Below are 11,338 nucleotides of genomic sequence, written 5' to 3'. Positions count from 1 at the left end.
AAGTGTGCAAGATCCATAAGAATGTGTTTTCAATTAAATGCAAGTAGAAAGAGTGATATCAGACAGGTGAGAGGACACTACGGAGTGTACAGTGCTTTCAAATAACTTCTTAAAAACCAAAGGAAGTGGTGCATTCTCTAATCATTATGAATGATAACAGAGTGAAAGTTAAAGTGGAACTGACAGCGTTTTAGCAACGTGAAATCTTTTTTTTTTTATTCTTTTTTTTTTGTACCTTTTCCGAAAAGCGAACGCTTAGTGTCATTTTCACGTTTTCATGAATTCATAGAATGTTTGGAAATGACGTAGAGTAAGGCGTTTGTGAAAGTTCTGTAGCAATGTAGAGTGGGAAAGGGGCCGTGCGTTTGGCCAATTAAATAGACACTGCAGTTAATAAAACCTTTATAATGTCCACTCACGTACATCTGACGCTGTATATAGAATTTGAAGAGCTTGTTGCTATGCTTGTCGATGTGTATAGTACGCTGCGACCCTAATGAAAAAGTATACAACAAAAACGTAGCCATAGGTTGTTGTAGCATCTACACTTAAAACATGTTGAATGCAACATTGCTGTGTACTGCACTCAAAATGTATTGTAGCCGGCCTAGGCTAATGTTCAAATGTTGCTGTAGTAGGCCTACATGCTTCTCCTTTGCATGGTGTTTTGTTTCAGGTTTTGTTTTTTTCGGTTATTCACTTTTTCGGTTATTCGGTTATTCACTCTCAAACCCAAGCCAGAGTGCAACCTTTCAGTAGCCTAGCTACATCTGTGTCTGTACACTTTCCCTCCACTGCAGGCTGTAAAACAGGCAACACGACAGCAGCGCGATTTGAAGTTGAATTCACCTACGGGAGCGGCACCAGGCTGTAACCGCTTAAAGTAGATGAGACAACTTTGTTGACTCGCGTGTCCAATTCGGCCCGTGGGCTTTGTGTTTGACACGTGCGCTAGCCTATTAAATCAAATTTCTAATCAAATCAATTGTATTTATATAGCCCTTCGTACATCAGCTGATATCTCAAAGTGCTGAACAGAAACCCAGCCTAAAACCCCAAACAGTAAGCAATGCTGGTGTTGAAGCACGTTGGCTAGGAAAAACTCCCTAGAAAGGCCAAAAACCTAGGAAGAAACCTAGAGAGGAACCAGGCTATGAGGGGTGGCCAGTCCTCTTCTGGCTGTGCCGGGTGGAGATTATAACAGAACATGGCCAAGATGTTCAAATGTTCATAAATGACCAGCATGGTCAAATAATAGGTCTGGGACAGGTAGCACGGCCGGTGAACAGGTCAGGATTCCATAGCCGCAGGCAGAACAGTTGAAACTGGAGCAGCAGCACGGCCAGGTGGACTGGGGACAGCAAGGAGTCATCATGCCAGGTAGTCCTGAGGCATGGTCCTAGGGCTCAGGTCCTCCAAGAGAGAGAAAGAAAGAGAGAAAGAGAGAGAGAATTAGAGAGAGCATACTTAAATTCACACAGGACACCGGATAAGACAGGAGAAGTACTCCAGATATTACAAACTGACCCTAGCCCCCGACACATAAACTACTGCTGCATAAATACTGGAGGCTGAGACAGGAGGGGTCAGGAGACACTGTGGCCCCATCCGATGATACCCCCGGACAGGGCCAAACAGGAAGGATATAACCCCACCCACTTTGCCAAAGCACAGCCCCCACACCACTAGAGGGATATCTTCAACCACCAACTTACCATCCTGAGACAAGGCCGAGTATAGCCCACAAAGATCTCCGCCACGGCACAACCCAAGGGGGGGCGCCAACCCAGGTACTAGCCAGGTTATGAGTGACTTCTGATCATAGCCCTTATTAGTTTGATACATTCCCAGCCTTAGTTACAGTCATCCGTTTTCTTTCTCTCAAAATATTGAGTCATTGAAACTGAAACAGTGCATCCCGAATGGGTGGAAGCAGCAAACAATGTACCAGGCCAGCTGTGATTTACAACCTCACTGGACTACACACAATACACCATAATGCAAAATAATGTTTTTTTTGTTGTTTTGTTTTTACAAATTCATTAAATGAAAAGCTCAAATGTCTTGAGTCAATAAGTATTCAACCTTTTTGTCCTGGCAAGTCTAAATAAGTTCAGGAGTAAACCTTTGCTTAACAAGTCACATAATAAGTTGCATGAACTCACTCTGTGTGTGATAAAAGTAGTGGTTATCATGATTTTTTGAATAATTACCTCGTCTCTGTTCCCCACACATACAGTTATCTGTAAGGTCCCTGAGGCGAGCAGTGAATTTTAAACACAGATTCAACCACATAGACCAGGGAGGTTTTCCAATGCCTCGCACCTATTGGTAGATGGGTGGAAATAAAAAAATAAAAGTAAACATTGAATATTCCTTTGAGTAAGTGAGTAATTACACTTTGGATAGTGTATCAACACTCCCAGTCGCTACAAAGATAAGGGCGTCCATCCTAACTCAGCTGCTGGAGAGGGAGGAAACCGCTCAGGGTTTTCACCATGAGGCCCATGGTGACATTAAAACAGTTAGAGTTTAATGGCTGTGATAGGAGACAACTGAGGATGGATCAACAACATTATATTTACTCAACAATAATAACCTAATTGGCAGAGTGAAAAGAAGGAAGCATGAACAGAATACAAATATTCCAAAACATGCATCCTGTTTGCAACAAGGCAAAGCAAATCACTTTTTGTCCTGAATACAAAGTGTTATTCCTGGGGGAAATCCAATACAACACAAAAAAAATACCTTAGAGACTTACCCAGAAAGACTCACAGCTTCAACCACTGTCAAAGATGCCTCTACAAAGTATTGACACAGGGGTGTGAATACTTATTGTATGTACAGGGCCTTCTGAAAGTATTCAGACCCCTTGACTTTTCCCACATTTTGTTACATTACAGCCTTATTCTAAAATTGATTTAATAAAAATTTAAACTCAGCATTCTATACACAATACCCGATAAGGATAAAGTGAAAACAAGAATTTAGAATGTTCTGCACATTTATAAAAACTACAAAACTGAAATACCTTATTTACATAAGTATTCAGACCTTTTGCTATGAGACTCAAAATTGAGCTCAAGTGCATCCTGTTTACATTGATCATCATTGAGATGTTTCTACAACTTGATTGGAGTCCACCTGTGGTAAATTCAATTGATTGGACATGATTTGGTAAGGCACACAGCTGTCTATATAAGGTCCCACAGTTGACTGTGCATGTCAGAGCAAAATAACCCACACTCAACGTCAACACAACAAAGGAGATGATCGTGGACTTCAGGAAACAGCAGAGGGAGCACCCCCCTATCCACATCGACGGGACAGTAGTGGAGAGGGTATTAAGTTTTAAGTTCCAAACTGAATTGGTCCACCCACACAGACAACCTCAGGAGGCTGAAGAAATTCGGCTTGTCACCAAAAGCACTCACAAACTTTTACAGATGCACAATCGAGAGCATCCTGTCGGGCTGTATCACCACCTGGTACGGCAACTGCTCCGCCCACAACCGTAAGGCTCTCCAGAGGGTAGTAAGGTCTGCACAACGCATCACCGGGGGCAAACTACCTGCCCTCCAGGACACCTACACCACCTGATGTCACAGGAAGGCCAAAAAGATAATCAAGGACAACAACCACCCGAGCCACTGCCTGTTCACCCCGCTATCATCCAGAAGGCGAGGTCAGTACAGGTGCATCAAAGCAGGGACCGAGAGACTGAAAAACAGCTTCTATCTCAAGGCCATCAGACTGTTAAACAGCCACCACTAACATTGAGTGGCTGCTGCCAACATACTGACTCAACTCCAGCCACTTTAATAATGAAAAAATGTATGTCAAAATGTATCACTAGCCACTTTAAACAAGGCCACTTAATATAATGTAATACATACCCTACATTACTCATCTCATATGTACAGTATATACTGTACTCGATATCATCTACTGCATCTTGCCTATGCCGTTCTCTACCATCACTCATTCATATGTTTTTATGTACATATTCTTCATCCATTGACACTTGTGTGTATAAGGTAGTTGTTGTGAAATTGTTAGGTTAGATTACTCGTTGGTTATTACTGCATTGTCGGAACTAGAAGCACAAGCATTTCGCTACACTCGCATTAACATCTGCTAACCATGTGTATGTGACAAATAACATTTTATTTGATTTGATTTTGATTTGATAACAGGATTGTGTCGAGGCACAGATCTGGGGAACGGTACCAAAAAATGTCTGCAGCATTGAAGGTCCCCAAGAACACAGTGGCCTCCATCATTCTTTAATGGAAGAAGTTTGGAACCACCAAGACTCTTCCTAGAGCTGGCCGCCCGGCCAAACTGAGAAATCGGGGGAGAAGGGCCTTGGTCAGGGAGGTGACCAATAACCCAATGGTCACTCTGACAGAGCTCCAGAGTTCTTCTGTGGAGATGGGAGAACCTCCAAAAGGTCAACCATCGCTGCAGCACTCTGCCAATTACACCTTTATGGTAAAGTGGCCAGACAGCAGCCACTCCTCACTAAAGGGCACATGACAGCCCGCTTGGAGTTTGCCAAAAGGCACTTGATGACTCTCAGACCATGAGAAACAAGATTCTCTGGTCTGATGAAACCAAGATTGAACTCTTGGCCTGAATGCCAAGCGTCACGTCTGGAGGAAACCTGGCACCATCCCTACAGTGAGCATGGTGGTAGCAGCATCATGCTGTGTGGATGTTTTTCCGTGACAGGGACAGGGAGACTAGTCAGGATTAAGGCAAAGATGAACAGGGCCAAATACAGAAATCCTTGATGATCTTACTCAAGAAGACTCAATGCTGTAATTGCTGCCAAAGGTGGTTCAGCAAAGTACTGAGTAAAGGGTCTGAATACTTATGTAAATGTGATATTTCCATTTTTATTGTTCATAGATTGATAAGAAAAAAAAATGATTTAATCAATTTTAGAATTAGGCTGTAACCTAACAAAGTGTGGAAAAAGAAAAGGGGCTTGAATACTTTTCAAAGGCACTTTAAATAAGATATCTCTGTATTCCATTTGAAATAAATTAGCAAAAAATCCTTTAAACATGTTTTCACTTTTTCATTATGGGGTATCCCCCCCCCCCCAGTTTGACAGCGACGGAGATGGGCGCATCACCTTGGAGGAGCTGAAGGACAGCATGAAGGCCCTGCTGGGTGAGAAGTTGAAGAAGGGTGAGCTGGAGGAGATCCTCCAGGATATCGACCTCAACAAGGACGGCGGAATAGACTTTGACGGTGAGGGGAGGTGGATAAGGGGGGGGGGGGTGGATGAGGGATAGGTGGGGGTTGAGGCTTTAGAAGAGAGGGAGGGGCAGAGGGGATGGGAGAGGGGATAAGGGTCAAGAAAGGGGAGAGGATGAGGGAGGAGAGAGGATAAGGTAGGAGATGAGAAAGGATAGGAGAGGGAGGGGAGAGGAGAGGAGGAAAGAGCAGAGATTAGAACAGTGAATGTAAGGTGTGTGGATAGATGATCCAATCTCATCAGTAGTGCATTAAGGTAATCATTACAATGCACATATTGCAGACATGAGTCGGGCATGGCTGCTTATGGTCACATGATGAGGTAGCCCCGCCTGCAAACTTCAAAAGTAGTGTCTGCCGTTAAACCAAAATGGAATTTCCTTCTGGTCTAATTGTCTAAAAGAGGGTTCCACAACTGGCACGCGGGTCAAATTTGGCATGTGTGTGATTTTATTTGGCACCCTGTTTTCTGAGCAAAAAAAATATTTTTTGTATTATTATTTTTGGTTGGACATAAAATACTGTAAAAGTGATTTTAATTTTGGAAATCTGTTCCAAAGTATTTCCATGCATAAGAGTGATACAGTGGGGAGAACAAGTATTTGATACACTGCCGATTTTGCAGGTTTTCCTACTTACAAAGCATGTAGAGGTCTGTAATTTTTTTATCATAGGTACACTTCAACTGTGAGAGACGGAATCTAAAACAAAAATCCAGAAAATCACATTGTATGATTTTTAAGTAATTCATTTGCATTTTATTGCATGACATAAGTATTTGATACATCAGAAAAGCAGAACTTAATATTTGGTAAAGAGATCATACGTTTCCTGTAGTTCTTGACCAGGTTTGCATACACTGCAGCAGGGATTTTGGCCCATTCCTCCATACAGACCTTTTCCAGATCCTTCAGGTTTCGGGGCTATCGCTGGGCAATACGGACTTTCAGCTCCCTCCAAAGATTTTCTATTGGGTTCAGGTCTGGAGACTGGCTAGGCCACTCCAGGACCTTGAGATGTTTCTTACGGAGCCACTCCTTAGTTGCCCTGGCTGTGTGTTTCGAGCCATTGTCATGCTGGAAGACCCAGCCACGACCCATCTTCAATGCTCTTACCGAGGGAAGGAGGTTGTTGGCCAAGATCTCACGATACATGGCCCCATCCATCCTCCCCTCAATACGGTGCAGTCATCCTGTCCCCTTTGCAGAAAAGCATCCCCAAAGAATGATGTTTCCACCTCCATGCTTCACGGTTGGGATGGTGTTCTTGGGGTTGTACTCATCCTTCTTCTTCCTCCAAACACGGCGAGTGGAGTTTAGACCAAAAAGCTCTATTTTTGTCTCATCAGACCACATGACCTCCTCCCATTCCTCCTCTGGATCATCCAGTTGGTCATTGGCAAACTTCAGACGGGCCTGGACATGCACTGGCTTGAGCAGGGGGACCTTGAGTGCGCTGCAGGAGTTTAATCCATGACGGCGTAGTGTGTTACTAATGATTTTCTTTGAGACTGTGGTCCCAGCTCTCTTCAGGTCATTGACCAGGTCCTGCCGTGTAGTTCTGGGCTGATCCCTCACCTTCCTCATGATCATTGATGCCCCACGAGGTGAGATCTTGCATGGAGCCCAAGACCGAGGGTGATTGACCGTCATCTTGAACTTCTTTCATTTTCTAATAATTGCGCCAACAGTTGTTGCCTTCTCACCAAGCTGCTTGCCTATTGTCCTGTAGCCCATCCCAGCCTTGTGCAGGTCTACAATTTTATCCCTGATGTCCTTACATAGCTCTCTGGTATTGGCCATTGTGGAGAGGTTAGAGTCTGTTTGATTGAGTGTGTGGACAGTGTCTTTTATACAGGTAACAAGTTCAAACAGGTGCAGTTAATACAGGTAATGAGTGGAGAACAGGAGGGCTTCTTAAAGAAAAACTAACAGGTCTGTGAGAGCTGGAATTCTTACTGGTTGGTAGGTGATCAAATACTTATGTCATGCAATAAAATGCAAATGAATTACTTAAAAATCATACAATGTGATTTTCTGGATTTTTGTTTTAGATTCTGTCTCTCACAGTTGAAGTGTACCTATGATAAAAATTACAGACCTCTACATGCTTTGTAAGTAGGAAAACCTGCAAAATCAGCAGTGTATCAAATACTTGTTCTCCCCACTGTATATGTGATCGTATACAAATGTAAGCAAGGATTGAAACTATTACGTTTAGTCAAATATTATATCTATTTGGGCTTATTGCGGCCAATTTGCAGTCTACAAATGATTTGCAATTATGTGCCAGCCCCCTGACCATCCATTCAAGAAAAAAAACAGCTAGCAGCTGGTCTAAAACATTGGTTACACCTGTGGGAGACCCGGGTTCATATTCTGCACGTTACACTGGCTCCCAAAGTAGGGAAGTAGGTGTGATTGTAGTGGACATGAATCGTGTTGCTCATGGTCACGTGATGAAGTAGCCCTGCCTGCGAACTTCAAAACTAGAGTCTGCCCTCAGACGAAGGGAGTACTTTATTTTGGTCTGAGACGGTGACTCCCATGGGAGACGCGGGTCCACACATGGCACACACACCTTAGGACTGCTCAAAGACGCCACACTTCACACGGTTTCAAGCCACCGCACACACACACACACACACACACGTCTCAATTACTATAAAACAAGACCTGTCTCATGTCCCTCAGTAAGCCCACCACCACCACCCCAAAAAAAATGCATGCTTGTGTTTGTCCAAGCCAATCGAAGTCCCAATCAATAATAATAATTGGAAACATGTGGACGGGAGTGTCTGCGTTAGCAGGGGATCAATAAGCAGGTGGCCCACGCATTATGAACAATTAGCCCCTGGGGCGATACAACTAGCCTATCCCTCTTACTGGGCCCTCCAGCCATCTCGACAAATCAATTGTTGAAGTTTAGAAGACAAGACATTGTCTGAGATCCAAATGGCACCCTATGCCATACATAGTGCACTACTTAAGTCATTCAACAGCCAAGGCCTTAAAGAAGCATAATGGAACATGTAACCAGAGGGACTGAATAATGATGGGATGGATGGGGCCTGCCTATGGTTATTTGATGGCTACTACTGGCTGGAGCCATGTTGTGATTGACAGGTGGGATAGATTGATGTTTGATTGACAGATGGGAGGCATGCTGAGGGTGCAGGTGACACGGTGAGATCGGTCATGCTTGGTTAACCAATTTGTTTTAGAGAAATTTACAGTCCGGGAAACAGGAAGGAGGAAACGGGCAGCTAGACAGGAAGGGAGATTTGTGAGAGGGGTGATGGGATGCAACCTCAGAGCATTTTGTATGATTATGCATGTAAAACCATAACACTCCATTTAGTATGACATATTATGGTTCGTATGGTATGTGTTCATTTGTGGATGTCCGTCACCCATGTTGTATGATATGTTTTACAATTTATATTATAAACTCAGCAAAAAAAGAAACGTCCCTTTTTCAGGACCATGTCTTTCAAAGATAATTCGTAAAAATCCAAAGAGCTTCACAGATCTTCATCGTAAAGGGTTTAAACACTGTTTCCCATGCTTGTTCAATGAACCATAACAACTAATGAACACGCACCTGTGGAACGGTCGTTAAGACACTAACAGCTTACAGACGGTAGGCAATTAAGGTCACAGCTATGAAAACTGAGGACACTAAAGAGGCCTTTCTACTGACTCTGGAAAAACACCAAAAGAAAGATGCCCAGGTTCTCTGCTCATCTGCGTGAACGTGCCTTAGGCATGCTGCAAGGAGGCATGAGGACTGGAGATGAGGCCAGGGCGATAAATTGCAATGTCCGTACTGTGAGACGCCTAAGACAGCGCTACAGGGAGACAGGACGGAGAGCTGATCATCCTCGCAATGGCAGACCACGTGTAACAACACCTATATCCGAACATCACACCTGCAGGACAGGTACAGGATGGCAATAAAAACTTCCCTTGTTACACCAGTGCTCAGACTGTCCGCAATAGGCTGAGAGAGGCTGGACTGAGGGTTTGTAGGCCTGTTGTCAGGCAGGTCCTCACCAGACATCTCCGGCAACAACGTTAACCTGTTGGGCACAAACCCACCATCACTAGACCAGACAGGACTGGTAAAAAGTGCTCTTCACTGATGAGTCGCGGTTTTGTCTCACCAGAGGTGATGGTCGGATTTGCATTTATCGTCGAAGGAATGAGCGTTACATACACCGAGGCCTGTACTCTGGAGCGGGATCGATTTGGAGGTGGAGGGTCCGTCGTGGTCTGGGGCGGTGTGTCACAGCAGCATCGGACTGAGCACGTTGTCATTGCAGGCAGTCTCAACACTGTGCGCTACAGGGAGGACATCCTCCTCCCTCATGACACTCCAGCATGACAATTTATTTTGAAATGTGTTATTTATTTAACCTTTATTTAACTAGGCAAGTCAGATAAGAACAAATTCTTATTTAAAACGGCGGCTTACCAGGGAGCAGTGGGTTACCTGCCTTGTTCAGAGGCAGCTCGGGGATTTGATCTTGTTACGGTTACTGGCCCAACGCTCTAACCACTAGGCTACCTGCCGTGACAATGCCACCAGCCATCCTGCTCATTCTGTGCGTGATTTCCTGCAAGACAGGAATGTCAGTGTTCTGCCATGGCCAGCGAAGAGCCGGGATCTCAATCCCACTGAGCACGTCTGGGACCTGTTGGATCGGAGGGTGAAGTCGTCTGTGAGAAGATTTGAATTAGCAACCGTCGGGTTGCTAGACATTCCTATTATACACCAACCCATCCTAACGTAACAATCTTTCTGATGTAACCACGCCGAACGTAACATATCATACTAAATGCAGTGTGTTGGATTTACGAACAGAATTCTACGAAATTTTCTGAGACCGGGTTGTGGGATGAATTCCGATTCAAACCCTATAGTCTCTACATCAACCCTATGCACACCTATGGACCCGAGGGGTGGTCAGGTGTGCTTAAGAAATATGCCCTGTAATAGGTTGGGTGTTAGATTACAGCATATTGCTTCATACCTGTCCAATTCGTCCAGATATACAAGTGCCTGGGGCCAGTGGGAGGTAGGTGTATGGGCCTGGGGATCGATTTGGAAACTCAAATTGGACACAAATTCCCTGGTTCTGTTACAGCCCCACTCCGTACCTAGCTTTAACTAAGGAATGAATAGGTCGTTACATCTACTGAGTTCTTTGTATTACTATACAGTGCCCACTAAACACAAGGTCCGTGGAGCACAAACACTACTGTAAAAATGACTGTCATATAGGACTGTAAAATCAAGGGTCACCCTCAAAACTAAAATAGTCCCCCCCACCCACCCCCCCACCTGTCTTTTTTAATTAACTGCGGACAGAATGGAAATGACATTGTTATTATCATCACACCGTGAGTTCTACTGGCATCCAATGCATTTTAATGAGGGCAGGATGTAAACATGGGGTTGTGTCTTGTGTTGCCCCCTGGTTCTAATCAATGGGATCTGGTGCTGTCTGTCTCCCCCCCCCCCCCCTCCCCCCTGCAGAGTTTGTCATGATGCTGTCGTCGCGGTAGCCTGCCTCAGCCGTCAGACTAACTAGCAAGACGCCCTGGATGAGGTCTGGATCTCCACACAAGTGGCACAGTTCTTGTGTCAATTTCCTGTAGCATTGTGCATAATGTCTGTATGAAACGATTTTGCATATTCAGAAGATTTAGATCTGAATGATTTTCTAGTGGAAAGACTTAGATTGTAAGATAACAATTTAGGTCAAATTGTTGCCTTTTTAAAATGATTTACAATAAACTGGTTTAAGCAATGCAGCAGAGGGCGAAGGATGAGTTATGAAACAAGACGAGTGTTGCATTGACTCACCACTGCTATGTAAGAGCTATGTCGCCACCTTGTGGAAGCATTCTGAACAACCAATTGAACAGAATGTCCTGAATGTTGCAAGCGTTTCCTGATGACGTAACGAACACCCAATGCATAACACTGGGATCGGGATGGTTACATTGACAATGCGTTACGTTCATGGGTTAGATTTACTCCAGACGTTAACATAATACCA

The 11,338-nt window shown here is 44.2% G+C and overlaps 1 protein-coding gene across 5 annotated transcripts in view; it reads left to right on the top strand.

The window, feature by feature from the left end:
* The window catches only part of LOC118936716 (calcium-binding protein 2-like), a 32,557-nt gene extending 21,281 nt beyond the window's left edge, over window positions 1–11,276 (top strand). For 4 of the 5 annotated variants that reach the window (XM_036933460.1, XM_036933457.1, XM_036933458.1 and 1 more), the window contains exons 7-8: window positions 5,118–5,265; window positions 10,813–11,058. In XM_036933460.1, the coding sequence (XP_036789355.1) occupies window positions 5,118–5,265; window positions 10,813–10,841 (177 nt within the window). In that variant the 3' untranslated portion in view covers window positions 10,842–11,058. Of the gene's footprint in view, window positions 1–5,117; window positions 5,266–10,812 lie in introns of all 5 variants that reach the window. The other variant, XM_036933456.1, reaches the window with a different exon arrangement.
* The last annotated feature ends 62 nt before the right edge of the window (window positions 11,277–11,338 follow it).

This window comes from Oncorhynchus mykiss, chromosome 10 (assembly GCF_013265735.2).
Source record: "Oncorhynchus mykiss isolate Arlee chromosome 10, USDA_OmykA_1.1, whole genome shotgun sequence".
Classification (NCBI taxonomy): domain Eukaryota; kingdom Metazoa; phylum Chordata; class Actinopteri; order Salmoniformes; family Salmonidae; genus Oncorhynchus; species Oncorhynchus mykiss.
This window is presented reverse-complemented; position numbering and strand designations above follow the sequence as displayed.